The sequence below is a fragment of the Grus americana genome, chromosome 3 (assembly GCF_028858705.1).
Source record: "Grus americana isolate bGruAme1 chromosome 3, bGruAme1.mat, whole genome shotgun sequence".
Lineage (NCBI taxonomy): Eukaryota > Metazoa > Chordata > Aves > Gruiformes > Gruidae > Grus > Grus americana.
In genome coordinates, this window is record NC_072854.1 from 91,837,125 (window position 1) to 91,864,187 (window position 27,063).

Sequence of the window (27,063 nt, forward strand, 5' to 3'; positions counted from 1 at the left end):
CATGTGGCCCAGGCAGTGACTTGGGGTCGCGTCCTCCCTCTGCTCACCGTGGCCTGGGTTAGGGGGCGATGAGATGCGGAGCCAAGCCCAGGACACGCTGCTTGCCCAGCCTGGGCTACAGGTGGAGGAGCACCACCAGGTACAGGTCTTGCCATGGGGGTAGGGGGGTCCATAACCCCTAGGATTTTATAAAACTTGCCTCTTCCTTTGTAGGGGGGTCTTAATGCCGACACACAGAGGCAGCACCACGTCAGAGAGGTGCAAGGGAGCGCTGCTCTTCGAAGTGAGAGCAAGCAGCCTGCTGTTAGCAGGGCTGTGCGGCTATCCTAGGGACTTTTCAAGTGGAGGAAAAGCTGGTGCTTTCTCCCTGGTGGTGGTGGGAGGAGGAGTGTGTTAGTGCTGGGCTGGGGGGCCAGGGCAGCTTCACCCCAGCCTGTGCCCCAGGTATGTGGGTGCAGCCATGCTCAGGCTCAGCTAGGGGAGTCCTGGGTCTGGCCACAGTGTCCCAAAGACCTCCCCAGGGCACCACTGGCTGCCTCTGCCATGCAAGCAGCTGGAGCAGTTTAAACTCACCGTTCCCCTGCCTTACCAGCAGCCCAGCGTCAGCAAGACGGGATTTGGCCTGGTGGACTTTGCCCTAGGGTGGATTAATGTTGGTCATGGGTTTGCTGCCCTGGCCAGCCCTTTGTCAAGGTCTCTGCTGGTGGCAGAGCTGGGGTCTGCTATTAAAAAATGGTGTCTTGGGGAGGTTGGGGAGGGGAAAGAGGGTCTGCTTGGATAGGATGGAGTTAACTGTGGAGTGGGTGGGAGTAGAGGGCAGCCTGGAGCTCTGGACCCTGGGAAGGGACCACAGGAGGTACGTGACCCTGGGTAGGGGCTGTGTGAGGCCGATGTTTTCCCCTGCTTCCTTTGAGGCTGTGCAGGTTACAGCTGGAGGCAAAATCCTTCCAAGAAAATGACAGTGGAGGGCTGGGTGGTGGAGCTTCTCACTGCCTGGCTCAGAGCAGGACTTGCTGCCAGCATGTGCATCCTCCCCCTTGCTGATGCCCCAGTAGGGCATCACAGCCCAGATGTCCCCAGGGGTGCTCAGCATTGGGAAAAGGAGTGCACCTTATCCCCCCCAGCATCTCAGTGTCCCTTAGGTGGGTGCCCTTTGTGCCAGCCCAGTTCTCTGGGACCCCATCTCCCCGCAGTGGGACAACACCCAGCTCTAGGGCAAGCCAACCTGGCTCAGAGCATGGAGGGGAGCTGAGGTGCAACAGCAGGAGGGAGCAACCCCCTACCCACCTCCCCAGGCTGCCCTCTCCTCTGGAGGCTCCCTGGGGGCTGGATGGGGGTGGGCTACTTGCACTTGGCTCTCTATGAGCTGAGCTGCCCCCCGTGGGGTAGGGGTAACTTGGGGCTTGCCAGCCCAGGCTCCCTGCTCCTCTGTGCTACCCTAAAGCCCCGGGGAAGCAAAGGCTTAGGTGGGGACGGGACACAGGGGCAAGCATGTCATTGCTGTCCCAGCCGCGGGGCCTCGTAACGCACACACAGGCCTGACTGTAGGGCATGGTGACACCCTGGCTTCGGGATGACAGGTGCCCTCAGTGTAGCCTTACCAGAAGCCCCCTGCCTCCCTCCCTCGGGGCGCCAGCTGGCAGATCCCTTCCCTCGCTGGCCCCAGCAGCTGGCAGGCCAGTATCGACGGGGGGTTGGCAGGTGGGGGTCCCCAGCTGCTGGCTAATGCCATGAAGAGTAGCCTGACTTGTCCCCCTCTTTGCAAAGGGGACAAGGAGGAGGCCCAGCAGAGTCCTTAAATGCTGGTATAAGGTGAGGAGCAGGAAAGGCTGGGGGCCAGATGTGGCCAAAACTGCTCTTAGCCTAGGGTTTGTCTTGTGATGGGCGCTAGCCAGTGAAAGCTAGCCCTTTCCCACACCTACCCCACAGGTCTGCCTTGGGTGGGAGTGCACAAGGTGGGCAGGCAGCACCCGTGGGTGCACAGCACCACCGCTCCTGCTCCCCAGCATCACGGTGTCTCCTCTCACAGTCTGTGCCCCTGCCTCCCACAGCCCAGAGTCGCCTGCTCGCGCCGGGGGTCCCCCCTCTCCCACCAGCTGCTCACGTCCATCCTCCAGGCACAGGAGGGGGGGGCAGGACCATGGCCCGTCCCCACCTGGCCCCACCAGCTGCCCCAGCAGCTGGGTTCTGGTCCCATCTCCCCCTCGGCTGCACTTTGCCCCCGGCCCGCGGCTGTAGGAATGTCAGTCCCGTGGGCACAAGGGGCCTTTGTGTGAGCAGAGCCGGCGGGCGGGGGGCCGTGCCCCAGCCCAGCATCCCGAGCTGGGGCTGGGGAGAGCTGCAGCCGAGGGCACGTGTGTGGGCAGCAGCTGCCACTGGCGTGGCCTCGCAGTTCCTAGCCAGCCTCAGTGGTGTCCCCACTGCTGCAAGGGCTATCAGGGAGGAAAGCCCCCTCTCCATCCTCCTTGCCCCTCCGGCACCAGCAGCCAGGCAGTGGGAGCATCCTGCAGCCACCGCCAGCCTGGGGAGCAGCGGCAACACCAGCACAGAGCTGGCACCTCCTTGGTGAGCCTCGGTGCCCGTTCCAAGGGATGCCATAGGCTCAGCCACCCCACGAGGGGAGCGGGAGGGCTGGGGCGCAGGGTGGGGGCCGAGAGCACCGAGGAGCAGCTGCTGGATTCAGCCTTTTTTCAACAGCTGCCATCTCAGTGCCAGCAACAGCGAATGTGCAGGGCTGGGGCTTTCCAGAGCCTGGCTGCGGTGTGTTAAACAAACTATTTATAGCGCTCGTGTCCCTCCCAGCAGGAATGGCCTGTGTTCCTCCTGCATGGGGCCAGGCACTCAAGTGCCACCAGTGTCCCCACCACCAACACCCTCTCAGGTCCCCGCCAGAAAGGTGAGGTCTCCTCAAAGAAAGGACTTTCAGCTTCCTCTCATCTTCGTCCTCCCCATTTCCGTTAGCTCCCAGTGCTATGCCCAGAGCAAGATTTGCAGCAAATGTCGTGCATCTTGTGAAGAGACACCTGAGAGCCAGGTCCTTCTTCCCAGCATCCCTGCTAAATCCTCTGTAGCCTTAACCATGCAACAGCCGCTTTAAGCTTTGGGTGCCGATGGCTGCTCTGTCCCCTGCGCCTGCCTCTGAGGGGGCACAAGGGTCTTGCCCTCCCACGAAGCAGAGATGCTGTCCTGGGAGCAGGCTGGCTGCTGGCAGGTCGCTCATGGGACAAAGCCCAGGGATCTGGCCCACTCTCACAGCCCGTGCCAGCTTTGCCTGTTGGCTGACAGGGCACGGGGCTGCTCAGAAAGCTGCCAACAGGCAGCAGTGACCAAGAGGGGTCGTACCAAGAGGTAGCACGGCCATGTCCTGTTCAAAGGCTGATGTGTCCCCACCCCTGACCCTCCAACTGTGCCTCCTCCAAGGTGGCCTCCTAGCAGATCGTCCTCTCCAGAGGAGATGGAGGCACTGGCTGGCTCCAGCCTTGGGATCTGAGCTCACTCCTGCTCAGCAGCAAGAAGGAAGGGGCTGAGCATTTGGCAAGCCAAATCCCCAGGGCTTTGGGATGGCAGGGAGAAGACAAGAGGACAGCTCTGCACAGTCCTGCTACCACCCTGAGGACAGACCATGCAGCCGGGCTGCTTCCATCGCCAGCAGTGGTCCATCCACGGGCTTCCCGAGACCCTGCGCCTGCCTCATGCTGCCTAGGGGTATCTTCTGCTCCTTGTTTGCTGATGCCCAGCTGCTGACTGACCACTTGAGAGAAATAAGTGCTATGGAGGGCTACATGGCTCCTCTTTGGGCTCGGGAAGCGGATCCTCCCTGGCAATTAAATAGGGGATACTTGGTTGTGCAATTGGTATGACAAAAAAAATGGATGCCTGAAAGAAAGCAGTCTTGATACCAGGCAAAAAAGGAGCTGGCCACCTGGTGAGTGATTTTGAGCCCCTTGGTGAAGAGGGATGAAGGACAGACAAGAAAAAGGGTTGAGAGACAGAGCAGTGACGGCGGGAACAGAAAGTCCGCCGTGGATCAGAGAGGGTATAGCAAGGCTCTACACGCCTTGGCCCAGGAAACACACAGGCACAGGACTCCGGTGCCCTAAGTCTTGTGTTTAGAAGTAGATACTGGTGGGCTTTCATTTTCTTTCAAGGTTGCATTCTCTTCCCAGCTTTGTGCCTGACTCACCAGAGGAGCAGGGTTAAGTCCCTTCACCTCTCAGGGCTGCGCTTGTGCCCAACTGTGAAAGGAGGCTAAAACCCTTGACCTTCCAGATGGGGAAAGCAGCTCGGCAACGTGTCTACATTTTTTGGCAGAGACAAAAATCTGCCTCTTTACGAGTCCCAAGTGCTTGGCAATCAAGCCCTGCCCCACTTTCCGCCCAGTGCTGGGATGTTGCAAGCATCTGGCTCTCACAGCAGGGTAATCCCTCCTGCTGTTACCTGCGCTTGCTCCCTGGGAAGGTGCAGGTTTCTGGAGAGGCCACACACTGAAGCCCCTTTGTTCCCAAGGGATTTTCCACCCCCTCCTTGTGTATCTCTGCCATGAAATGCTCAGACGCAATGCCCCCAGGAACGTGCTGCAACACCTCTGCTGCAACATCTCTGCTACAACACCTCTGCACCTGGCCAGCACCTCCCTTTCCCTGTGGGACCAAAGGACAGGATTCCCCCGGGAGGCATGGTAGGATGGGCAATTCTCCCAGCTCAGGCTGGGCTTTTCCTAGGAATAGGTAAGGCTCCCTGGGGAATAAGATCTCCACTCTCCTCTATCACCGCGGTCACTATCAGTGACCAGGGACACTGCACTTTTCATCCCAGCCTGCTTGGAGGTGGAATGCTGCAAGAGCCCTCTGCATAGGGAAGGGATATTCCCACTGGGGATGGACTTCAGAGGAAATCGAGGCATTGAGCAAGGCAGTGACTTACCCAGGATCCCTCACAGCACAGCGAACCCAGGAATCTCAAAAGCAGAGCAAGCACTGTCTCCCTGATAAAAGGTGGAAAGCTTTCTTCCAGGGAAGTGTAAACCCTGACACAGTTGCAGCAAAGTTTTGGCTCCTGCTTCCTTCATTCAAGCTCTTCCCACTCCCCGTAACACCGCCAGCTTGGGGCCGGTGGCAGCACGCAGTGGAGCGGTACGCCTGCGCCGGAGCCCTCTGACCGCGGCAGACCTGGAGCCCAGGAGGCTCCGGGAGCCTCTGGGAGGCCAGTCCCAAGGGGCTGACGTCAGTCCCGGTTCTTGCAGCTCCTGGGCCTGGAGCTGAGCCGTCGGGGAGTTGTTTCTGGTTTTGGCACATGGTGTCTCTGTGCTGAGGCATGGCCAGCCCACTTTCCTCATCCATGGCTGGCTCCCCAAGAGGGATCTGCGGGGCTGGGAAAGGTCATCCTGGCTGAACTAACCACTCTTGGATGGGACTCTCTGGGCAAGGGACAGCTTGCATCAGGCAGGCTGGGAGACAGAGCAGTATCTTTCAGTCCCTTGTGTCTGTTCATTCTCCTAAGTTCTGCTTGAGTGGGAGCCAAGAGTAGGGCCTTGGCAGGGTTTTTGAAGGGAACAAGGGCAGGAAATGAAGCCAGACAGCCACCAGGAACAAAACAAAGGTTAGGTACAGGAGGGAAACGGAAGGGCACAGACGTGACCCGTGGACCTTCCTGCCTGTTGCCATCACCCTGGCTAGCTTGTGCTCCCTCGGTCTGTAGGGCCCTGGCTGCTTGCCCCAAGCAGGCTCGGCTTCAGAGCATGGCTGGGAAGCATGGGACACTGCTTACCAGCCTGCTCTGGAGCCCCACATCAAGCCAGATCACAGCTCTTCCCCAGGGCTCCATGGTGCTCCATTTGTTCTTTGGTGCTTCATGCCCTGGAGCATCCCTTGCCCACTCTCCTTGGGGGTCCGTGGTCCACCTGGTCTGCATTCCTGGCCCTTGTGGGAGCAGGGTGGCAATTGCTGGTGCTGGCAAGGAATGCCAGGCAAGCATATTTTGGACCTGGCTGCCTGCTCAGGGGCTTCAGCGAAGCCTTGTAGTGAAACAGGACGCCATCCTGCCAGCCCACATTTCTGTGGTGGGCAGATGTTGTTCCTCCCTCGCCCCCCTTCATCCCCCAGCATTGCTGCCCCGACAAATGGGGTCCTAGGCTGAGGAGCAGTATCGCTTACAGGGAGCATGTGTCTGACCTGGGAGGAGGGGGCATTTAAACGGGCAGCTGGGTTTTTTGTTGTCCCTTGCTCTGGAGCTGTTCCTGCCACTCGGGCTGGTGGCAGGTCCACGTGGGGGGAGCTGAGCAGTACAGGCTCCTCTGGGAGACAAGGCAGAGCAGCATCCCGGAGCGGGAAGGATCCCAAGGAGGGTAAGAGTAACCAGGGGAAGAGGTGGGGAGGAAAACAGTCCCCTCCAGTGCTTCTCCCCCGAGCCTCCCCCAAGCAGCCCCCCGCTCCCAGAGAGGTCCGGACCCCCGAGCACCGCGCTCGGATCCGAAGCGTGAGGAGCTCCTGGGCACCCCCCGATCCGCCGAGGCACCTCGGGGGGCGGAGGTCGCCGGGGGCTGACAGTGCGCCCGCAGGCTCGGGGGGCAGCATGCCCGCCCCGCCGCTGGCCGCCCCGCTGCTGCGCACCCTGCTCGCCCGCCTCCTGCCGCTGGCCCGCAAGCGCCTCCTGCCGCCGCTCCGCCGCCTGGGGCGCCGGCTGCGCTCCCGGGAGAGCCGCCAGGCCCTGCTCACCTGCCTGCTCTGCCTCCTCAACCTGCGCAAGAAGGTGGACGACTGAAGCCGGCCGGGGAAAGGCAGGGCAGGGCAGGGCAGGGCGCGGCGGCTCTCCCCCGCCTCCCCTGCCCGCCGCGGGAGGAGGGACCCGGGCAGGGGAGGGGACGCGCCCCGGCGGGGGCGGAGGGTCCGCCCGCCCGCAGGCAGCCGAGGCCGGACGGCCGCCCGCGCCTCGCCGCTCCGGCCATGGGAGCTGGGCCGCCCCCCGCGCCGCTGCCCCCCGCCGCGGGGCCGCCCCGCTGAGTGCCCCCGCGGGAAGGGGCGGCCCCGCCGCCGCCCGCCCCGGGGAAGGAGCCGGCGCCGCCCGGGCGGTCTCCATCACCGGCGCTCCCGGGCAGCGGGGGCCCCGCGCTGCTGCTTCGCCCCACGGTGCCCGGGCCGGGTCCCCCGGCTGCCCCCCTGCCCTCCGGCGGCGGCGGGGAGGGCGAGGATGTCCGGCAGCATGGCGAGGAAGGTGCAGCCCTTCACCATCAGCACCAAGCTCTCGCTGCCCAAGTGTGCCGCCGACTTCCCCGGGGACGCCTGCCCCGGCATCGCCCTCGCCTCCGCTCTGGATAACCACCGCGGCCTCCGCCGCAGCCTCAACGAGCGCATCTCCCTCTACCTGGCCCAAGCCCGGGCCAGCCCCGCCGCCCCCGAGGGCCAGCCCCGCAGCCCCAGCCCCGGCGAGGATGGGGGAACCGACGAGGAGCGGCTGAACCGCAACTCCCTCGCCCGCTCCATTAAGAAGATCACGCTGTCCAACTGGCATGGGGAGGCTGGCGCGGGGGATACAGGGGGACCCGGGGACCCTGTTCGGACCGGCGGCGAGAGGAACCATAACAACAACAACAGCAGGCCAGGGAGAGCTCAGTTCAAGGTAAGCGCTCCCGTACCCTGCACCCTGCTCTCTCCCTGTCTTCCCTGCGGTTCCCTGTTCCTGGCTGCCAAGGGATGGATAGGTCCTGGGGAGGCTGCGCCCCGGCATGGGATCCCTGCTGCCTTGTCGCTATGCCCTCCCGGCAGCACTCGCTACAGGGCTCCTGGCTTTTCCTCCCACGTTCCCTCCATGTACTTCTCTGTACCGTCAGGCTGGAGGTCTTTGTGGGTGAGCTGGAAATGAGCTTTCCCTAGGGCCAAGACAACCCAGAAAAGCTCTGCCACAGAGCCTGGCTACGGAGGGCTCAGCTCTTGGAATGCCCACGATGGTGCAGTTGTGTGTAGGGAGCTGGGAACTCGCTCTCCCGTTTACCGAAGGGGAAATAGAGGCTGGAAGAAGGGAAGTGACTCATGAAGAGCCACACAGCCAGGCAGAGCCAGGACAAGGCTAGGAGCAGGACCCAGGGCTCCCAGCACCATGCCCTCTGAATCTGAGTACTAGCAGGCACGGAGGTCCAAATCCATCAGTGCCGGAGCCCGGGAGACCCCCTGTGTGGCTGGGATGGGGCGGAAGGCAGTTCAGAGACCTTGTCGTTGCTGGCAACAGCAGGCAGGAACTCCTTGGGATTTAACCCTGACCTGCAACAGCTGGTTTCCCGGCGGGATAGCGCTAGGGAGAGCCGCACAACCCACTGCCAAAACCCTCGTCTTCATTGCCAATAAAGGCCAGGCACAGCCTTGCAAGAGCTGCCGCTTCCTCCGGCACGCAGGCAGCAACTCGCTGGGCGGCCGGAGTCTGCGCAGCCCAAGGGGCATCGGCACGAGGGCTCCCCTCTTTCATATAAGGTAGGGACATGTGCTCGGTACAGTGCTGTGGTGCGGGACTCTCGGGACGCTGCCAGGATCGGTCCCTCCTCCCTGTCCGGCCTGGGGGGGGGTGGAGCTGCAAGGGGGGGGGCACGCTGCAAGATGGAGCTTTGGGAGGGAGGGAGCCAGGGCGCAGGGGAAAACGTGTGTTAGGCAGGACAGCAGCCAGAGGAGAGAAGGGAACGCTGTCCCCTGCACAGGGCATGTTAGGGCTTTCCCAAGCGTGCCCCCCCGGCCCTTGGCTCTGCCCTTCACTCCTGCCCTGTAGGAATGGGGGACTCCTCTGGGATGAGCACAGTGTGGCCTGGGAGGGTCTGGCCCTGCTTGTCTTGCTTGTGGGAAGTCACTGGCACCCATTCTTCTATGGGAATGCAGTGAGCATACGTGCTGTGCTAATTTTGCTTTTAACAAGGAAAAGAAGTGTTTGCAGAGCAGGCAGCTGAGGCTGCTGCACTCATTTCACATGTGGCTTTGACCATGTCGTGAAGCCTGGGGTCCTGCTGGGGAGCAGTTAGCTCAGTACCTCACAGATGCCGAGGAAGGCACAGCTCCTTCTCCCAGCCTTCAGTTGCTGCAAGAGTTTGTTGTTTTGCTGGAGCGAGGACCCGGCTCCAGTCAGAGGGACCGGGGAGGAGGGGCAGTCCCAGTGGAGCAGCTCTGCGGGAAGGATGAAGTCATCCTTGTGCCGGCAGCCCTGTTTTCCTGCGGCTGACGGATCGCGAGACAGGGACTTTAAATAAAGCTCCCATGTCACCTGCAGGCTTGTCTCCCACGGCTGAGCCCTGAGGGGGGGCTTTTGGGCTGCAGCCAGCGTGGGACGCGGCTGCCTAGAAAAGTGGCTTCCTAAGATCTTATTCTCCATAAGCACTTCATGTTTAGCTCCCCACTCACTGTTCCCTAAACAGGCATCCAAACCTCTCCGCCCCGTGGTTGGGCAGAGGGGGTGCCTTCTCCTTCTGGCACCCTCCTGCCAGACGTGCTGAGCTCTCGCTGTGCCTGCCAGGCCATGACTCAGCCTCGCTCCCTGCCTGCTCTTCCTGCTCAGGATGGGATGCTGTGGCGTGGTGTGGTGGTCTGTCCTCTGCAGCCACCAGCTGGGCTTTGCAGGCCTCTGGAAAGGTCCGGTGGTGCTGGTCTCCCAGGAGTTACAGGGTTGTGAGGCTGTTTGTGGGGCTCTGAGCCTTTCTGGTGGTAGCAGCTTTAGTGCTGGAGGCTGCCATCCCCACTGGGACTCTTCTGCAGTCCTGCAGAGACAGTAGGAAGCCACTTTGTGCAGGGGGGGAGTCCTTGGTTCCTCCTTGGACACTGTCCCCAGTCTGGAGCGGTCCGAGCAGTGGTGGGCTGAGTCTGGCTCTGGCTGATCCACCACCCCATTTGCTGTGGTGTCAGAGGAGGGGGTGTCGGGGCAGCACACGTTGCCCACCACCTCGTGTTGCCCTGTGCACGCTTGGACGGCTGTTACAGAGACAGCAAGGTTGCCCCAGGGAGGGAGTGGAAGGAGGTCCCTAAATTGGCCCTGCTACATCTGACAGCCCAAGAAAAGATCCATCCGTAGAGGATGAGAGTGACTGCATGATCCAAGCAATCCCACGCACCTCTCCTCCTGGGGCTGGGCTCCATTAAGGATAAGGTAACATGGAGTTCATCCTGGACCTCCTCTCTGTGCCTGGCCGCAGCTCCTGGACTTCCTTCCTCCTGCCTCTCCTGCTCCCACCCTCACCCTGGTCCCGCAGGAGCCCTTCCCTGCGAGTCGGCTGCCCCCTTAACTCTTACCTCCCAGCCAGGCCGAGGTCAGGGATGGCCAGCTCAGAGGGTTCAAGTTCATGCCAGTGGAGTTAATGTCCTCTTGTGCCCTCATGCCTCTACCCTGCTGTCCTGGAGGAGGGCAGGGGGGTTTGACCCTGAGCATCCTTAAATGGGTTTCTGCTGGCTCCAAAAGTCAGTTCAAGGGGAAAAAGGGTGTGTGCATGAGCTAAAATGGAGAAGGCACTGAGCAAAGCAAGCTTAGGAGCCCTTGCCGCTTGCTGAACACATGGGAGGAGGTGCAGATGCTGCCCAGAGAAGCCTGGCCTGGATGCCTAAGGAGGGATGGGCAAGAGCCCGGCCAAGCAGTGTCTGGGTACTGCCGGCAGCCTCCTCTGGCCCAGGGCAGGGCGAAGCAGGCGCATGCTCCTCTGTCCCCTCTGCTGCTGGGATGGTCGAGCACTTCCAGGCTCACGGCTGCATCTTCCCGTCTCTAGGTCTTCCTCAGGAAGGACGTGGATGCGGAGGACGAGCAGCAGGAGGCTGGGAGCCTCCGGGCTGGTGGTTTCTGCTCTCCGGTGGACAGAGGTTCCCCCTTCTACGCGGTACATCCCCCTGCCCTCGCCATTTAGGAGGGTCTGACCCAGGGGTGTAGCTTGGGGCTGAGCAAGTGAGATTGGCCGCTGGTGGTCTGCCCAGGCGTGGATGGAGCCTCGCCGCTTTAAGTGACCGAGGGGATAAGCTGGGCATGATGGGGCGAGGGGTCAGCCCCCAGGCCAGTGCCCAGAGGTTTTATCGCTTCCAAGGGAGCTGGATTATGGGCTCCTCCAGCCCTGGCCATGTCAAGAGAGTGAAGATTCTGGAGTCGCAGGAGGGCCTGAGAATCTGTGTTGCTATTTTAAAAAAAAAAAAAAAAAAAAGAAAAAAAAGAAAAAGACAGAGGATTTCTGTAGTTCTTGTGGTTAGGCAGAATGGCTTTGAAAAGCGACTCCCATGCCGTCAGCGGGGCAGCACATGCCAGAGTGCTTAGAGAGCCTGAAACAGTTGCCCGAACCCCGCTGTTCCACAGGCTCCCGGGAGATTGCGCCCTGGTGGGCTTGGGGGAGGCTGGGACCCCGCGGGGCAGCTCGTGCCCAGCCCCTTCAGGGAGGGAGGGCTGCTCTGGGCCAGCCCCAGGAGCAATTTCTGCCTGGTGAGAGGAGGCAGCGAGCCCGGCACCTTCAGGTTTCTCCTGAAGATGCTCAAGCTCCTGTTTGCCATCCCGCCAGCCTGGAGTGACCCAGGGCTGAGGGACAGCCCGGCAATCTCCTGACGGGGCTGTGAAAGCCACCAGCCTGGCCTTGGTAGAGGGGAGCTGTGCCTTGGGGTGCTGGGAGAGAACCCCAAATATGCCAGTGAAGGGGGGGATCAGGGACAAGGCAGGCTGACATACTTTATTTGGGTTTCTAAAACGCTCCGGGGAGGTGATAGGGAGGGCTCCCTGGGGTGTCACGCTGACCTCTCACCTCTGCCTGCCCCAGCTGGCATCACCCCTGGTGTCGTCACCCCGAAAAGAGAGTCCCAAGGGCAAGGAGCCTGCCGCAGCACCAAGATGTGGTGGGCGAAGCAGTGCAGTAGCAGCCCCCCTCCTCGACCCGAGCCCTCTGGTAGCCCAGTTTAACCGGGAGATGCTGCAGGTGAGGCCAGCTGGGGCGCCCGCCCAAGGGGCTGCATGGGGAGCAGGGTGGGGGGGCCACCGGCAGCCTTTCATGTGAGCTGCGGGGTGGGGTGCACGGCGGGGAGGGCTGAACTCCTGGCCCCGAGCGAAGCCGTGGTTGTGGCATGAGATCATGTTTGGCTGCCTCTCCCTGGCTGTCAGCCCCGGGGAGAGGGGGTCAACCCGCACCAGGGCCCTGCTTCCTCCCCACGTGCGCACGCTCCTCCCGTCCCCCATCCTCCTTCTCCTTCTCCCAGCCCCTGTTGCTCCCCAGTGGCGTGGGAACGGGGATGGTGCGGGGGGGCTGCTTCCATGCCGTGCTGGGGAGGGAGCACAGGCACTTGCACTGGGGTGCAGGGAGAAGAGATGCTTCGTGCAGGGAAGTTCTGCGCAGAGACCCCCGGTCTGGCCTGCCTGGCGGGGGGCCCCGGCTTCTCCTGCTGGGCTGGGACAGAAGCTGGAAAGAGGCGAGATGCTGCTCGCCTTCCCACCCCCATGGCCACCGATGCCATCCTGAGTCCCTTTACCGCCCTGTTGGCGCTCGGAGCAAACAGGTTGTCTGCCAAAAGGGTGCCCTCCGGTCCCTGTCGCAGCTTTGGAGGGGTTTGGGCTTGGGTCCCCGAAGCCATGTCCTCGGGGCTCTGGCGGAGGCGCCCGGCCACGAGGCTCTTCCCACGTTGCAGGCGGAGGGCTGGGTGCGAGGCAAGCTGTGGGACCTGAAGGACGGCTGCGACCTCCAGGACTGGGAGGAGGTGGCTCAGACGCTGCAGCGGGACATGAAGGATTTTGAGAACACGCTGATAAAGCTCAACCAGGTGAGGCCAGGCGGCGGCACGGCTCCTATTCCCTGCAGCACCTGTGTCTCCAGGCTCTCCACAGTGGAGGGTCCCTGATGCTGAGTGGGTCCCTTGGCCCCGCAGATGGGCGAGCAGCTGATGTGGCGGGCGAGCCCCAGCGCTGAGGGGGTGCGGAGGCAGCTGCTGGCCCTGCGGGACCAGTGGCAGCTCCTGAAGCAGACGGCTGCCAGCCAGAGCAAAGCCCTGGGGGGGCTGCGGAGCCTGCAGGACTTCAACAGGAAAGCTGAGCGGCTGGAAGCATGGATCAGGCACAAGGTATGGGGTGTGCGGAGCACGGTCTGGGGAGGGGGACAGGGTGGCTGTTCCCCTGCCTTCTCACCCCCTCCCCTGGCCCAGGAGGAGAAGCCCTCCCTGGCAGCCCTCCTGCAGGAAAGCCCAGACAAGATCCAGCTCACCCGCCGCATCCTTGACTTGAAGCAGGTGAGAGGCTGCTGGGGGGGCACTGGCATGCCAGAGACCCCGAACCCCATGAGGCTGGGGCATGGTGCAGATCCCTGAGACGGGGGCAGGAGGGATGTCCGGGAGATACTGACATCTATCTCTCTGCTCGGGCCAGGAGGAGCAGCAGTTCCAGAGTCTGCACGAGGAGCTGAATAGCCTGGCCCAGAAGCTGGAGAAACAAGGCAAAAGTGAGAGCAGGAGCATCTCAGCCCGGCGCAAGCACCTCAACAAAATGTGAGTGGAGGATGCACAGGCTGAGCAGGGCCAAGCTGGGTACTGGGAGCTGACAGGCTGGGAAGCAGGATCCCCCCAAATCTCTCACCTACTTCCCCTCACCCCAGCTCTTCACGGCTCCCTGGAGGAGCATGGGCTGCCCTTCATCTCTCCCTCTCCACCTGCACAGGTGGCTGCGGCTGCAGGGGACCCTGAAGGAGCACCATGAGGTTCTGCAGCTGGCCCTGGAGGTGGCCGCCTTCCTCCAGCAAGCAGATACCCTGCTTGGAGCCATCCATGCCAAGGTACCAGTAGTGGAGCCAGGGACAGCCTGGTGCGGGGCTGTTGCATGGCCAGAGCAAAAGTGGGTGGGCAGCACCTCACTCTTGTCCCCTGTGTGGGGGCTGCTGTGGTCCCAGCACCCTCAGCCTGGGGCTCGGTGAGAGACCTGGGAGACGGAGCCTGGTATAAGAAGGGGAGACAGAGCAGCAAGCTCAGCTTTGCCACATCCCTTTCTGCCGGAGCTGAGGGCAAGGCCCCGTCCTCCTCCCGCCACTGGCTGCAGCTTCTTCTTACAGCAGAGGAGCGTCTGTGGTGTGGGGAAGCCAGGGGAGGGTGAGCCATGCCGGGATCGGGATGTCAGGGACATGGCCAGCCAGGTGATGGTAAGTGCAAGGCTCTGCCTCGTCCTCTGAACCCTGGGGAGCACGTTGACAGGGGTGGGATGTGTGCCTTCCTGGATCAGTGCTGGCACCAGCAGGGCTGGGCGCTCAGTGGGCACCCCATGGCTGCGTGGGGTGACTGGGACTGTGTGATGGATGGGGGAGCTGCCTCACGGGCAGCAGGGGACCGGGCTTGGTGTCCGATGCCTGTCCTGCTCTCGCAGGGCTGGTGGCGGGTTGCCATCATGCACTTGCCCCATGGCTGCGGTGGCTTGTCCCTCACCAGACATGTCATCGCTCCCTGGCTGCTCTCTCCTCCAGATGCTGGATGTGACCGTGTCCCAGCTCCTCAGCCTGCAGCCCAGCCTGGCAGCCCGAGTCACCCCCAAGCACCGAGATGTCAAGGAGAGCTGGGCACAGCTCCAGCAGGCGCTGAGGTAGGGCACAGCCAGGCAGGAGCCCCAGGGCCCCAACCCTGACCCCCCAGTGCTGGAGCCAGAGGCTTGGGGAAAGACCTGGGTTAGCCCCTGGGGAGGCTGTCTGGGGCACCAGCTCCACTTAAGGTCTCTCTTTTCTCCATCTTCTGCTCCCCTGGGCCTCCCTTGTGCCCTTTTCCCAGGACGGAGAAGGCTCCAACGTTGGTGAGCAGTTCTCCAAGGGGCGAAGCTGTGGCTCCAAGCATGGAGTCCCGAGGAGATGATAGCAGCCATGGGGCAGTGGGGAAGGAAGCAGGAGACAAACGGACAAGAGGCCCTGGGAGCACGGTGAGCACAGGCGTCTGCCTTCCTCCGGACATCTCCAGCACCTCCACCACAGGAAGACGGGGGAGCTTGTAGGAAAGGGGGTTGAGAGTTGGGCAAAGCTCAAGCTGAGCATGCCTGTGACCTGGTCCCACTGCTTATGGGAGGTGATAAGTGCCAGGCCCTGGGGCAAAGTGATGCACACTTCGGGCTGGCAAAGGAGGAACGGGAGCCTTTGTGCCGTAGGTGCCGAAGGACATGCCGGGGAAGATGGCAGAGCGAGGGAGAGGGGAGGAGAGCAGCCCTGGCTCTCCAGCAACGGGGCAGCCCCCTCACGGAGGGGACAGCAAAAGGTACCAGCTCATGGAGGTGTCTGGGTGGAGCAGGATGGACCTCGAGGGGATGGGTGTCCCCTGTGCAAGGGGCAAGCTGGCCTGACTGTCCCGCTTTCTGCAGGAGGAGGAGAGAGGCAGAGGCTGAGTGGGGGACACAGCAGCCGGAGGCCCAGGTGCAGGACATCTGCCAGGTGGTGAATGTGGTAATGTCTCCCCAAGAGTCCCCTTTGCTCCCAGCCCAGCAAGGGAAGCCAGTGTTGGCGGGGGGGGGGCTCCCTTCCCTGACCCCCTCCTGCTGCCTGTGGGCATGGACGCTTGTGCACGCGCACCCGTCCCTGGTCTGGGCACTTATGCACCACATCTCTCTGCCCCTCGGCAGACCGTGTCCCCGCACAAGGAGAACACGGGTCCCGGGACCCCGCCATGTCCAGTGGGGGATGTGGAAAGCCTGGAGGCAACACGTATGCAGCGGGAGCTCCTGAACCCCAGCCACAGCCCTGGGTCTGCGCTGCAGGTGAGCACTCTCGGGTGTGGGACTGGGGGAAACACCAGGCAGGGTCTGTCCTCACTGCCCTCCCTGCCTCCCAGGAGGGGCTGGTGGCTGGGGGGGCTCTGGAAAGCCCGCCGGTGGAGGCCATGCTTCGGGAGCTGGGGGAGCTGTGGGAGGACCTGCAGAGGAAGCACCAGGAGAATGGCGCTGTGCTGCGGGAAATTGATAAGGTACATGGTGGCAGGGCTGGGGTGGGCACTAGGGCATGCCCCAATCGCAACAGCTTCCTGGGGTTCAGCAAATGAGGCTGGTGCCTGCAGGGACAGGAGCTGCAGCGTTGGCACCCACATCTCCAGTCGGCCTCGCAGCCCATGTGCTACTCCAACTGTGCTACCCAAGCTGCCGGTGTCCTGGGTACCCACAGTGGGGTGGCAGCATGGCTCCTGCCTCCCCTGGGTGGCTCAGAGCCAGGCTGATGGGCTCCCTGCTCTCTCTGCAGGCACTGAGGCTGGTGGGGGAGCTGGACCGAGCCGAGCGGTGGCTGCAAGCCGTGGCCGGGTTGCTCTCAGAGCCAGCCACCATGAGAAGCCCAGTGGAGCTGCGTCGGGACCTGGAGGAGATGAGCCAGCTGGAGAAGCAGCTCCTGCTGTGTGGCCTCAAGCTCCAGGCGCTGCGGGAGGAGGCGGCAGGCGAGTCGCCCACTGAGCACGAGGGAGCGAGGAAGATGCAGAGGAAGGTGGAGATGGTGGAGGAAAAGTGAGTCCCTGGGGAAGGTGCCTCCTCTCTGGTCCCTGGGAAGGGCAGCAGGAGGATGCTCACCCCAAGGAGGTGAAGAGGGTGCTGGCACCCATGACGGGCACCTGTCCCTGCAGGTTGGCACGTGTGCAGGCAGCCCTGCGGCGCCGGGCAGCAGACCTGCGCGACTCCCTGGTGCTGTCTGAGTTCCTGCAGGACCTGCAAGAGGAGGAGGCACGGAGCCAGCAGGCACCTGCAGTGGTGAGCAGCGGGGCCAGGTGTCCCTTGTGATCACCCAGCACCTGGGACTGGCCCAAGGGTTGGTCTGTGGCACCCATGGGGTCCCCCGCTCCGGCCCAGCTTCCTGGGGGGGTTGCTCCCCACCTCCCTCACGCCCAGTGTTTTTGTTGGCTTCAGCCAGGGAGCGGGCGTTGCAGCTCACGGGGGTCTTTTCCCCTGCTCTCGGCCGAGGCTGGACAGCCACCGAGCAGCGAGGACATAAGCTGCCCCTTAGGAGAGCTGCAGGAGGCTGTGGAGATGCTGAACGACGCAGCAAAGGAGCGGGAGCGGGTCATGGAAGTGGTGGCAGAGACAGAGAGCCTGGAGCGACTGGTAGGGGATAGAAACAGGGGGTCTGGGGATGCAGCCAGGTGGTCCACCTGCAGCTGGACATGCTGGCTAGTTGGGATGGGGATGCACCTTGGCTGGCCCTGGTGGGACACAAGGGTGTTGGGATACGTGGGGACTGCTCTGTACGAGGCTGGTGCTCCATCCCTCCCTTTTGCAGGCACGTGGCAAGGTGGTCCCAAGCTGGGGTGGGCTGGGGCCACATGGTGGGTGGTGGCACAGGGGTCCCATGCCAGGGCTCATCTCTCTCCCCACACACACATCCAGGTGGCAGAGGTGTCCCCACACCTGGAGGCCCTTCGATGCAGAGCCGAGGCACTGGCTCGTGACACTGCCCAAGCAGAGAGTGGCTTCACTGCGGTGAAGAGTGAGAAGGACCTCCAGGGGCTGCAGGGCTTGCTGAGCCGGCAGCAGGAGATGGAGGTGAGACCTGGGGAGCACCACCGCCATGCCCATGGCGGGGATGTGTCCCAGCTGGCCGGGGCTGTCCTGGGGAGGCGCTGGCCCCCGGGGGCCCAAGTGTCATAAGCCTTGGCACTCCGTGGAAGGCTGGGCTGGAATTTTCCAGCGGAGCTGAGCCCTGCCCCGCTGTGCTCCCCTCTGCCAGTACAGGCCAGGCGAGGGGAGAGAGCTTGCGTCAGCTCCTGTGTGCCAGTGCCTGGCTGCCAGCACCTTGCTCATCTTCCCGCCAGTGGGGAGGTGACTCATGCGGGCAGAATGGGGAAACCAGGCGGCCCTCCGCTCTGCCCGTCCTCCCCACAGAGGGTGGCTCTGCCTGCTCCCCACAGCCCCTGTGCCAGCATCTTTCCCTCCGTCCCTGCATCTTCCCCTCTGTCCCTGCATCCCAGGGCGCAGGGGAGCCCAGCCTGGGCACAGAGGGATTGGATGCATCCTGAACCTTTTCTGCCTTTAGCGTGTGGTGTCGGAGACGCTGCAGGGGCAGCTGGAGGAGCTGGAGAGAGCAGCTGCCCACTTGCAAGAGCTCTGCCCTGCTCGGCTGTGCCCTGTAAGCCGGGAGGTGCAGGGGACGCTGCAGGCCTGGGCAGGGCTGCGGGAGCTGCTGCGGGAGACCCGGGCCCGTGTGCAGCAGGCTGGCCGGCTGCGGCACTTCTTCAAGGATTACTTAGCCATGATGTAAGTGGTGATGAGCCGTCGGGGTTGCCTTTACGGTGGCTGGGGGGGGAGCTGGTGAGAGCGTGTCACTGCCAGAACATTGGCTGCTGGCAAGTATGTGGGCAGTGCTGGAGCTGTAGCCAGGCAAGACCATGGGCAGCCTGGAATGATGCGCTGCACCAGGGCTGCCTGCTGTGAGGGAGCCCCACAGCATTCTGCCCTGCCTTGCCAGACTTGCCGCTACCCCAGCGAGCTGCTTCCAGCCATCCCTGAGTATGGGAATGGCTTCCCTGGGGTCTGCAGGGCTGAGGAGGGGGTCATTCCTCAGCCCCCTCAGCCCATCTTTCACGTGCCCGCAGCTCCTGGACAGAGGACACGCGGGCTCAGATCTTCTCTGAAAGCCCAAGCAGCCACGGCCTCCCAGAGACTCCATGTGAGGAGCTGGAGAGGAGGATCGAAGGGAAGCTTAAGGAGTTTGAGGCACTGGCAGCGGTGGGGCAGCAGCTGGTGTCTGAGGAGCACTACCTGAGTGCGACGGTAAGGGCGAGGAATGGGGGAGCCACCTTTGCACCCCAAGAAATCCTCCAGGGACAGTCTCTGGTAGAGAGCGAGGTGCAAGCGCAGAGTCCCAGCGAGCAGTACGGGGCTAGCCATGCATCCCCGGGGCTGCTCAGGGCAGGAGGGGGTTTCCCCCAGCAATGGATGCTGAGACCTGAGGTATCGCAAGTGACCCCGTCCCTCTCCCAAAACACCCCTGAAGTGCTCCATAATGAGGTGTCCTGGTAGGGCCAGTGTCCCTGGGCCAGGGGTCCTTGCAGACTGCCCAGCATCTCTCCTCTCCTTAGATAAAGGAACGCTTGGAGGAGCTGCAGAGCATGCTGGGCTGGGTGCTGGTGCGCTGGCGAGCACAGAGGCACCAGCGGGACCCAGGGAGCAAGCAGGAGGACAGAAAGGACTCGGAGAGCCCCTTGGGCACGTCCCCCACCAGCCAAGTGAGTACCCAGCCATGCTGAGACCATCAGGGAACGGGACCGGCCTCGAGGCTGAGGATAGCAGAGGCACTGGACGGAATGGGTGGTGCAGAAGTAGGGGAGGGACATGTCATGCCCATGGGGTGATACCCTTGGGACTTTCAGGGGTTCAGACAGGGCAAAGGTAAGATTGTCCTCAGAAAGTGCCTGGGCCCCAGCAACCCTTCTTTCACATTCTCTCTCTTTCCCTGCTCCCCAGGAGCAGTGTGCCCCATGTGCTGAGCCCTGTCTGGAGAGCATTCGCAGCCCGGCAAGGTTCACGCCCTGCTCCCTGCCCGAGCAAGGATCAGAGCCGCGGGTGCCAGTGGGAATGGCCGACTCCCCACTGTCATCGCCGCTCTTGGATGCCCCATCGGGAGTGGAGAGGAGCTGGGGGGACCCCAGCAGCTCGACACCCCACAGCACGGGACCCCCCAAGGAGGCTGTCATCTGGGATCCTGCTGAGACCTCCACAGTGCTGCTGCCACCGCGGGGCCCCGGTGGGCTGGGGGGGACGGTCAACCTCATTCTCAGCATTGGCAAGAAGGGCGAGAAGAAGAAGGCGCAGATGGTGGCCGGTGGTGAACAGCCAGGGGAGGAGGTGCTGCGGATGGTACGTGGGGGATGGTAAGCGGTTTTGGCAGGACTGTGGGGGAGCGCCCAGCACCCATCTTGGGGTCAGCCACTGTGGCTCCCCAGAGCTGTACCCCTGTGCAGACCGGGAGAGCTTTGAGGGCTGTGGGGTAGCCCCCATGCTGGTACATCCCACCCCCCCCCAGCTGTTTCCAAGTGAGCTGTTGGGGCTGTGTCTGTCTCAGGAGAGGGACCTTTGGCTGTGCCGACCGAGCGATGCCCGAGGGCTGAGAACCAGCTTTTGCTGCCCACCTTTGCCTGCACTCTCCTGCTGCCTCACCCGCTCTACCCTCAACTCTCTGTGTCTCTCTCTCCCCCCGCTCAGCTCCCTGCCACTAAACCCTCAGGCTGTAAAACCTTTTGGAAGCGTTGCCAGGGGCTTTTAGGAAACACTTGGGGTAGTTTAAAGCGAAAGAGAAAGCCGCCTCGCCAGCCAGTTGAAGAGGTAATGTCCCCGGGGGAGGCTGCATGCCGAGCAGAGTGGCTGCATGGCGTGAACCCACCTGCTACCGACTCACCCGGCCATGCCACTGTGCCCGGCCGGTGGTGGTTCCTCAGGAGAGGGGAAACCCTCCCAGTGCCATGGGCTCCAGAGTGTGGGTGCTGGGGCATGCGAGGAGGGGGCTCAGATGGGGCTGGCTGCAGTTTGGCCCCCTGGGTAAGTGGTTTTGGTGGCCACAGGAGGCATGACAACCCATTGCTGGGGGACGGCAGCAGTCCCTCCTGTAGCTGACTGAAGGGGGAAGAGTTGGATGGGGCCATGTGAGGGTGCACGTGTTGGGGGAGCATGCTCCAAGGTGCATGGTTTGTAACCCCAGGGCTGGGGGCTCAGCGTTTTGCTGGGGCTTCCATCTGCCTGTTGCTCTAGGGCTGGCATGAGGGGCTGTGTGCAAGAAGCCCTGAGGGCAGACGCAGCCGGGCCCCCTGCGGGGCAATCCAGGGGAGAGGGCAGGGGGCCAGAGAGGCCGGAGGGCATCGAGGCAGGGAGAGGGGCTGCCAGGATGGTTGAGGGTAATGGGCACCCTCCAGCCTAAAGGGTACAAGAGAGATGCTCCTCCAGCTCCTGCAGGCAAAGCCCTTTGCTCTCATCCTTGTGGTCCCAGAAACCCAGGAGAGGGGCTGGGCTGTGCTGGAGAGAGGGTCTGCGGGAAGGGAAAGGGAAAGGGAAAGGGGCTGTGCTCAGCCCCTGCCCTTGCATTCGCCTGCTCTGCTGCCTGGGGTCATGCAGGGGTGGCAGGGACAGGCAGCAATGACTGCTGTCTCCACAGCCACCCAAAAGTGATGCTTGGAGGGCAGCGATGCGGGGGGGGAGAGCTGCATGGCACAGGCAGCCCCCACTGCACCGCACCTGGGAGACTCCATCATGGGCAGAGGTTCCCCTGTCTGCCTCTTCCCTGCCTGCACCGAGTTGGGAGCAGCCCTCAGGAGACTGAGGTGAAGCCGTGCAGCTCCCAGCTCTGCATGTGCCGCTGGTGAGCATTTTCGGCTGCCTGCCCGCTGCCCCAGCTCCCTGCTTGCCCAGGCACAGCACGGAGATGGGGCAGTCGGTGCAGGGTGATGGAGGCTCTGGCCCTGGGGGTCACTCCTCTCTCCTTCTCTGTGTCCCCAGGCACAGGTGGAGGCTGGGAAAACCTCCAGTGTGAAGCGGCTGCCCACCATCACCCACCGCCCTCTGGCATCCAGCGGCGGGACGCCGGCCGCCTCCCACACCCTGCCCAAGACCGGGGCCGGCTCCCTCTTCAACAGCCTGCAGCGGCGGGAGCGGGCACGGGCCGAGCAGGCACGGCTGCTGACACTGCAGGGCATCATGGGTGCAAACTCCCTGCAGCCTGCACCCGAGGAGCGCCATGGCCCCAGCAACACATGGCCTCAGAAGTGCGGCCGGAGGAAGGAGGGGCCGGGGGTGGCCGCTGCTGGACCCCCACTTGGGGAGCTGCTGCTCTATGTCAGGAACCCACTGGTGCGGGACATCGATGCTGAGTGTGGGGTGACCCCACGGGACCCCTGCCTCCCTGACCCAAAAGCCACATGCCCCCACCTGTCCCTGGGCTCCGTGTTCAGCCTGGAGCTGCCGCGGGACACGGTGGTCCTTGGGTGTCGCCAAGGGGCCATAGCATGGCGGGAGGAGGTGGAGGGGCAGGAGCAGAAGCAGGGCGGGGGGGTGAAGCCATGGGAGCCTACAGGCACGCATGGAGCTGGAGGGCAGGAGGAGGAAGATGCAGATGGGCTGAGTCCCCAGGGGCCTGGTGAGGGGCTGGGGATGTCCCCCAAGAGCGAGCGAGGAATGTGGCTCAAGGAGGTGAGCTTCAACCCCAGCTACAGCTGCCAAAGGGCACACCGCACCGCGGAGGAACGCTGGAGCCCGCGGCACCCGGGCAGCGCCAGCGAAGACCTCCTGGACTTCAGGCCGAGCCGGCCGTCCCGCGTCAACGTGCTGCACGAGCAGGTCGGCCGGGAGGGGGATGAGCTGGCCGCCCGGCTGGGACAGGATGGCAGCCCCGGCACCACCGGCAGGGCCAGGCATCGTGAAGCTGCCTGGCTGGAGCTCGGACCGTCCCCTGCTGCCATCCCAGGCAGGGCAGGAGCCGTCCCTGGCACTGCCCGCACGCAGCGGCCATCTGGCAGCAGCCAGCCCAGAGGGTCCTCAGCTTCCCCCACTGCCCCCACCCAGCTCTCTGTCTTCGAGTGGGCGCTGGGGTCCCCCCAGCCCCCCAGCCCTGTGTCAGGCAGCGGGGAGGTTTGCCACCCTGCCCATGGGCAGTTTGAGGAAGAGGAGGAGGAGCTGCAGGCCATCTGGGATGGGGTGGGCGAGCAGCGGGCACCCAGCCCACCAGCAGGCAGCCGTGTCCACCATGGTCCAGGGAGCGGGGCGGACAGCCGACCCAGCCCCGACACCACCGCCAGCGGGCCCCTCATCCTCTCGGCGGCCAACAATGTTCTGGTGGCCAAGTTCACCCTTCCCACCGCCGCCCAGCTCCTCCACAGCCCGGTGGGAGAGAAGAGCCCTGCTGTGGGGCACAGTGGTGGTGGTAGCCCCAGCGGGTATGGGGCGTCCCCCCGCATGGAGGAGCCAGTGTCCGCAGCCCCCTTGGACAGCCCTGGTGCCTGGGATCGGCGGAGGCATGGGGAAGACGAGAGAGAGGGCAGCAAGGTGAGAGCTGCGGGCCGGGGGGTCTCCCTTGGGGCCAGGCAGGGGGTCGGGGGACACTCCAGGTAGCAGCTGGGTTACCCACTTCAGCAAACGTGACCTGTGTTTGGGGACTCCCTGACTCGGGTGACTCCTTTGCTCCAGCCGGGGGGATGGGGAAGAGCTAAGGGCTAAATTTGGGGGTCCCTGCAGCAGGGTACTCCTCCACCAGCCCTCAGCCTTAACAAGACAGCACTTCACCCCAAAAGCCTACAAGCAGCCCAGCCCCTGCCCAAGCCAGAAAATTGTTCCTGTTCTCCCATTCCGACCTTGGCATTGCCCACCGGGGATGGGTCAGGTGGACCCTGTGCCCCCGGGGGCTGAGCTGACAGTGCTGCTTCGCTCCCTCCTTGTCCCCTTGCAGGGCCCCCCCAGTAAAACCGAGTTTCAGATGATGGAGGGGACACTGGAAAGGAAGCACGTGTTGCAGACAGGAGGGAGGAAGGTATGGGTGTGGTTGTGGGTTTCCTTTGGGACTGGGGTGCTGGGACATGATCTGGGGGGGTTTCCAGGTTTTGGGTCAGGAGCAAAGTCAGGGATGCTTCTGGCACTACCATGGGGGTGCTGCTGGCCATGCTGGGAGGGCAGAGCCTGCTGGGGGGTGGGGGGAGGAGAGGGGGCATTTTGAGTAGCAGGGGACTGTCTGTCTTCTCCAAAACCCACTAGTGTCACAGCTGTCCCCTGCTTGCATCCTGCAGGCCAACTGCCGTGCCTGGGGCCTCTTCCATGCCGTGCTGATGAGGCAGACGCTGTGCTTCTACCAGGACCGCAGGGACAGCCTTAAGGTGCGGTGGGGGAGAGCGGGGTGGCACAGCACCGTGGGAGCAGAGGGAGCACCGGAGGGGGCTGGTGCTGGGTGGGGGGCTGGCAGCAGGGTGCCCTCACCCCTGCGGCTGGGCAGGGCAACTCCTGCCAACCCAACTGTTGCTCTTTCTGTTCCCTGCAGAGCTCCGTGGTGGCCCTTCCCCTGAACCTCTCCGGGGCGGTCTGCACCCCGGATGCTGAGTACACCAAGAAGACCAACTGCTTCAGGCTACAGTGAGTCACCCCAACCCAGGGCAGCCAGGGGCTCATAGCCACAGCCCTCCCTAGGTGGAAGGGGCTTTGCACTGCTGGGACAGACACACACTGACACCCCCAGCCAGGGCCAGCTCAGTCTAATGCCCAGATAAGGATTTCCTTCTTTCTCACCCATTTGCCGCCTTTCCCACCTGTTTTCCTTCTTTCCCAGGCTGGCAGGGGCTGTGGTACCTGCACCCCACATCTGTCTTATTGCTGACTTGTTCTTCCCCCCTTGCAGGCTACGGGATGGCTCTGAGTATCTCCTGAGGGCCCCCTCCCAGCCCCTCATGAATGAATGGGTCTCCAAGCTGCAGCAAAACTCAGGTGAGCAGCCCTTGTTATATGTGGTTACCATGGGTGTGCGGCTCCTGCCGAGCCCTCTAATACACAGGGGATGAGAAAAGAAGCAGCACGGCGTTGGCTCTGATTTATGCATCCTTCTAACCTGCCTCGGGAACGGCAGTTCTCTGCCAGGCAGGATTTGGAGGCTTTGTTTTCACACCACATACACAGTTATAAATCAGGAATAGCAGGACTGACGTCAGTGGAGCCTCAGCAGCAAAAAGCCAGTGTCAGGAAAATTGTAATTGTGCCTTGGTCTTCCTCCATCTCCTCTGCAAGGCCTGGAAACCCCTTGCCTGCCCTCCAGGCAAGGAGATCTGTAATGTTGAGGTCTTCCCACTGCTGTACCCATACCTAAGGGGGCTCAGGCCCCGACATGAAATCTTAGGCTGGTTGGCAGGACCAAGAGCAGCCACTACAGCAGGAGACCTGAGGGGTCAGCCATGCAGCACGGGCATCTGGGCAGCTCAACCAGCTGGAGCTCGGGCTGGCTCTGTGAGATGGTCCCGTGCACTGCCAGCACCCAGTGGGATGTTTGCTGTGCCCTCAGGTTTCCCCGAAGTGGATTACTTCCGGGCGGCAGCACAGCGTGTTGAGGGCACCGGCAGTGCTGGGGGGTGAGTAGCCAGGAGCCGGCCAGACGGGTTTTGTTATTACAACTCTCTCCCATGCTTGCCAGTGTGTGCTGCTCCAGCAGGGCAGCGGTGGGCCAGTCTGGTTCACTAAATCTCTGCTACTTTCCAGTTCCAGCAAGGTCCCCAGCCCTGGAAGCTCCCACCTCCAGGGACATCATCAGGTCGTGACTGCCAAGAGCCAGGAGATCGTGGTGCTACCCCGCTCAAACGCCCAGCTGCAGCGGCCTCTGGGCAGCCAGGATGGCCCAGCCGATGGGGCTGTGGCAGCAGCAGGTGACTTTCCTGCCTGGCTGGGCTCCTGCTGTCCCCTGTCTCCTCTCCCCAGCCCAGAGAGGTGCGAGGGAGCTGACCAGGGGCATCTGGCTGTTGGTCAGTCTTGAGCTCAGTGGGGTCTAGGCCAGGAGTCCCAGAGCCCCTTGCCCAGGAATGGGGATGGGGGAAGGACCAGTAACCTCCCTTCACTTCCTGGGATACTGGGATAACCACGCAAGTTTCCCTGTCCTCTTTGGGGCTAACACAGGGGTGTCCTGTGGTGGCCTTGCCTTATGACGTCTCCATTTTGTTTCAGAGGTTGCTCATGGAGCCAGGCACAGGGAGCAGCAGTGGTCACCCAGGGGGTCCCCCGGGCTGTGGGACAACAGCTGCCAAGAAGATGACTACGGCCTAGTTGCCAACAAGAGGAGGTCCTACTCCTTCACCTCAGGTATGGCCCTGGTTTTGCTGTCACTGTCAGGAGGTGGCACTACTGTCCCTGTCCCCACAGACACCGGAGGGCAGGTGCCATGCTGCTCCAGCACCCACCGGGTCCCACATCCCTGCACCCTAGGCTGCAGCACCCCACTTGGGGAGGGCTCTGGGGGGCTGGCAGCACCTGCTGGTGCCCTGCCCTCCGCACTGACTGCTCCCTCTTGCAGCCACCTACCAGAAGATCACTCCCGTGGCCATGCCCAAGGAGCCGGTGGAGGCCGGGAGCAGCTACTCAGTCACGCTGTACATTGGGGAGCAAGCACCTGCTGTGCCGAGGGCACGATGCCACTCCTTTGTGGCCCGGCCAGGGAGCCCACGGGACACACTGGGGGAGAAGACCCCTGGTCCCCCTCGCCCCAAGAACAAATCCGTCTTCAAGAAGTTCTTTGGGAAGAAGGAGTGAGACTCAGCTGAGGGGGGGAGAAAAACCCCAGCCTGTCCTTTATCTTCCTCTTGGGTGCCATCCGGGCCTGGTCTCCGCTCCCAGCACCAGCTCACCGCTTGCCACCTCCCTGGGGGAGAGAGGCTGCGGCAAGCGGCTCCACTCCAGCCGGCCCCGGGGCTGCACTGCGCCCCAGCCGCCACTGTCCGCGGCCTCAGCCTGGCGCTGAGCACCCCTGTGCCCACCCACTGGGTGCTCTCTTTGGGTGCCGCCAGCTCCCCAGGCGTCTGTCTCGCTGACACGCAGCACAAGCAGGGGTGCGGGGGTGGTTGTTTTTATTAAAAAACAAACAGGCACTTAGTCTGGGAGCTTCTTCCTCCAACAGTATGCGCCAGTGCAGGAGGAGAGGGGTTCTGCAAGGTGGTCCCTGCTAAGAGGGGAGAGAGCTTCAGATGAGGGGGGGTCCTGCAGCGGGGTTTGGCCCTGCTCGGGGAGAAGCCTGAGCCATCTGGTGCCTTTCACAAGGATGCTTTGTCCTGTGGTTCCTCTGTGCCTGCACCCAGCCCAGCTCATCCCACCTAGGCCCCTTTTCCCTGCTGCGGCAGCTCAGTGGGGAACCTGCTGCCTGCAGAGCCAATCTTCCTGCCCGTGCAGCCTTGCCAGACCTACCAGACCTACCCTTCCTCTCTTGCAGGGTGGCCACCGGCCCAGGTCACAACAGGCAGACGCTGCATGCTGTGGAGGGAACCAGGGGAGTGTGGCCGGACCCCCAGGGCTTCCTGCTTCCCAGATATTTTGCAATAACTTCACTGAGCTATGCTGGTTTCAGCTGCCTGGTTCCTGCCTGCACTGGGAAGGGGAAAGAGCAGCTGGCCCAGCCTGCCCCCAAACATGCACCAGCCCTGGGGGCAGAAGGGGAAGTTTCCGGAGCAC

The 27,063-nt window shown here is 63.0% G+C and overlaps 1 protein-coding gene across 9 annotated transcripts; it reads left to right on the top strand.

Annotated features, from left to right (window-relative positions):
* Positions 1–6,572: 6,572 nt before the first annotated feature.
* LOC129204477 (spectrin beta chain, non-erythrocytic 2-like) lies at positions 6,573–26,486 on the top strand. Of its 9 annotated transcripts, none has more exons than XM_054820567.1 (33): positions 6,573–7,614; positions 10,721–10,828; positions 11,744–11,899; positions 12,603–12,734; positions 12,840–13,031; positions 13,113–13,196; positions 13,333–13,451; positions 13,621–13,735; positions 14,009–14,095; positions 14,414–14,529; positions 14,712–14,856; positions 15,079–15,185; positions 15,289–15,370; positions 15,547–15,681; positions 15,756–15,887; positions 16,157–16,413; positions 16,530–16,653; positions 16,810–17,004; positions 17,287–17,442; positions 17,933–18,153; positions 18,492–18,669; positions 18,978–19,124; positions 19,363–19,755; positions 20,101–20,220; positions 21,385–22,926; positions 23,327–23,407; positions 23,661–23,747; positions 23,909–24,000; positions 24,263–24,348; positions 24,917–24,983; positions 25,111–25,274; positions 25,570–25,704; positions 25,916–26,486. In XM_054820567.1, exons 1-33 carry the CDS (start codon positions 7,186–7,188, stop codon positions 26,149–26,151), a joined length of 6,420 nt encoding a protein of 2,139 aa, XP_054676542.1. In that variant the 5' UTR covers positions 6,573–7,185; the 3' UTR covers positions 26,152–26,486. The 9 variants fall into 9 exon arrangements, 8 of the variants coding, with proteins under 8 accessions (XP_054676542.1, XP_054676547.1, XP_054676549.1 ...); XM_054820569.1 differs by having other exon boundaries at positions 6,576–7,614; positions 15,289–15,358; XM_054820568.1 differs by having other exon boundaries at positions 6,576–7,614; positions 14,012–14,095.
* The last annotated feature ends 577 nt before the right edge of the window (positions 26,487–27,063 follow it).

Bases quoted from the DNA above. Each gene is read 5' to 3' on its own strand.
- LOC129204477 (XM_054820567.1), top strand. From the start codon at position 7,186: ATGTCCGGCAGCATGGCGAGGAAGGTGCAGCCCTTCACCATCAGCACC. The intron at 17,005-17,286 runs GTAGGGGATAGA...ACACACATCCAG, and splicing joins CAGAGAGCCTGGAGCGACTG to GTGGCAGAGGTGTCCCCACA. The intron at 24,984-25,110 runs GTGAGTAGCCAG...GCTACTTTCCAG, and splicing joins GGCACCGGCAGTGCTGGGGG to TTCCAGCAAGGTCCCCAGCC.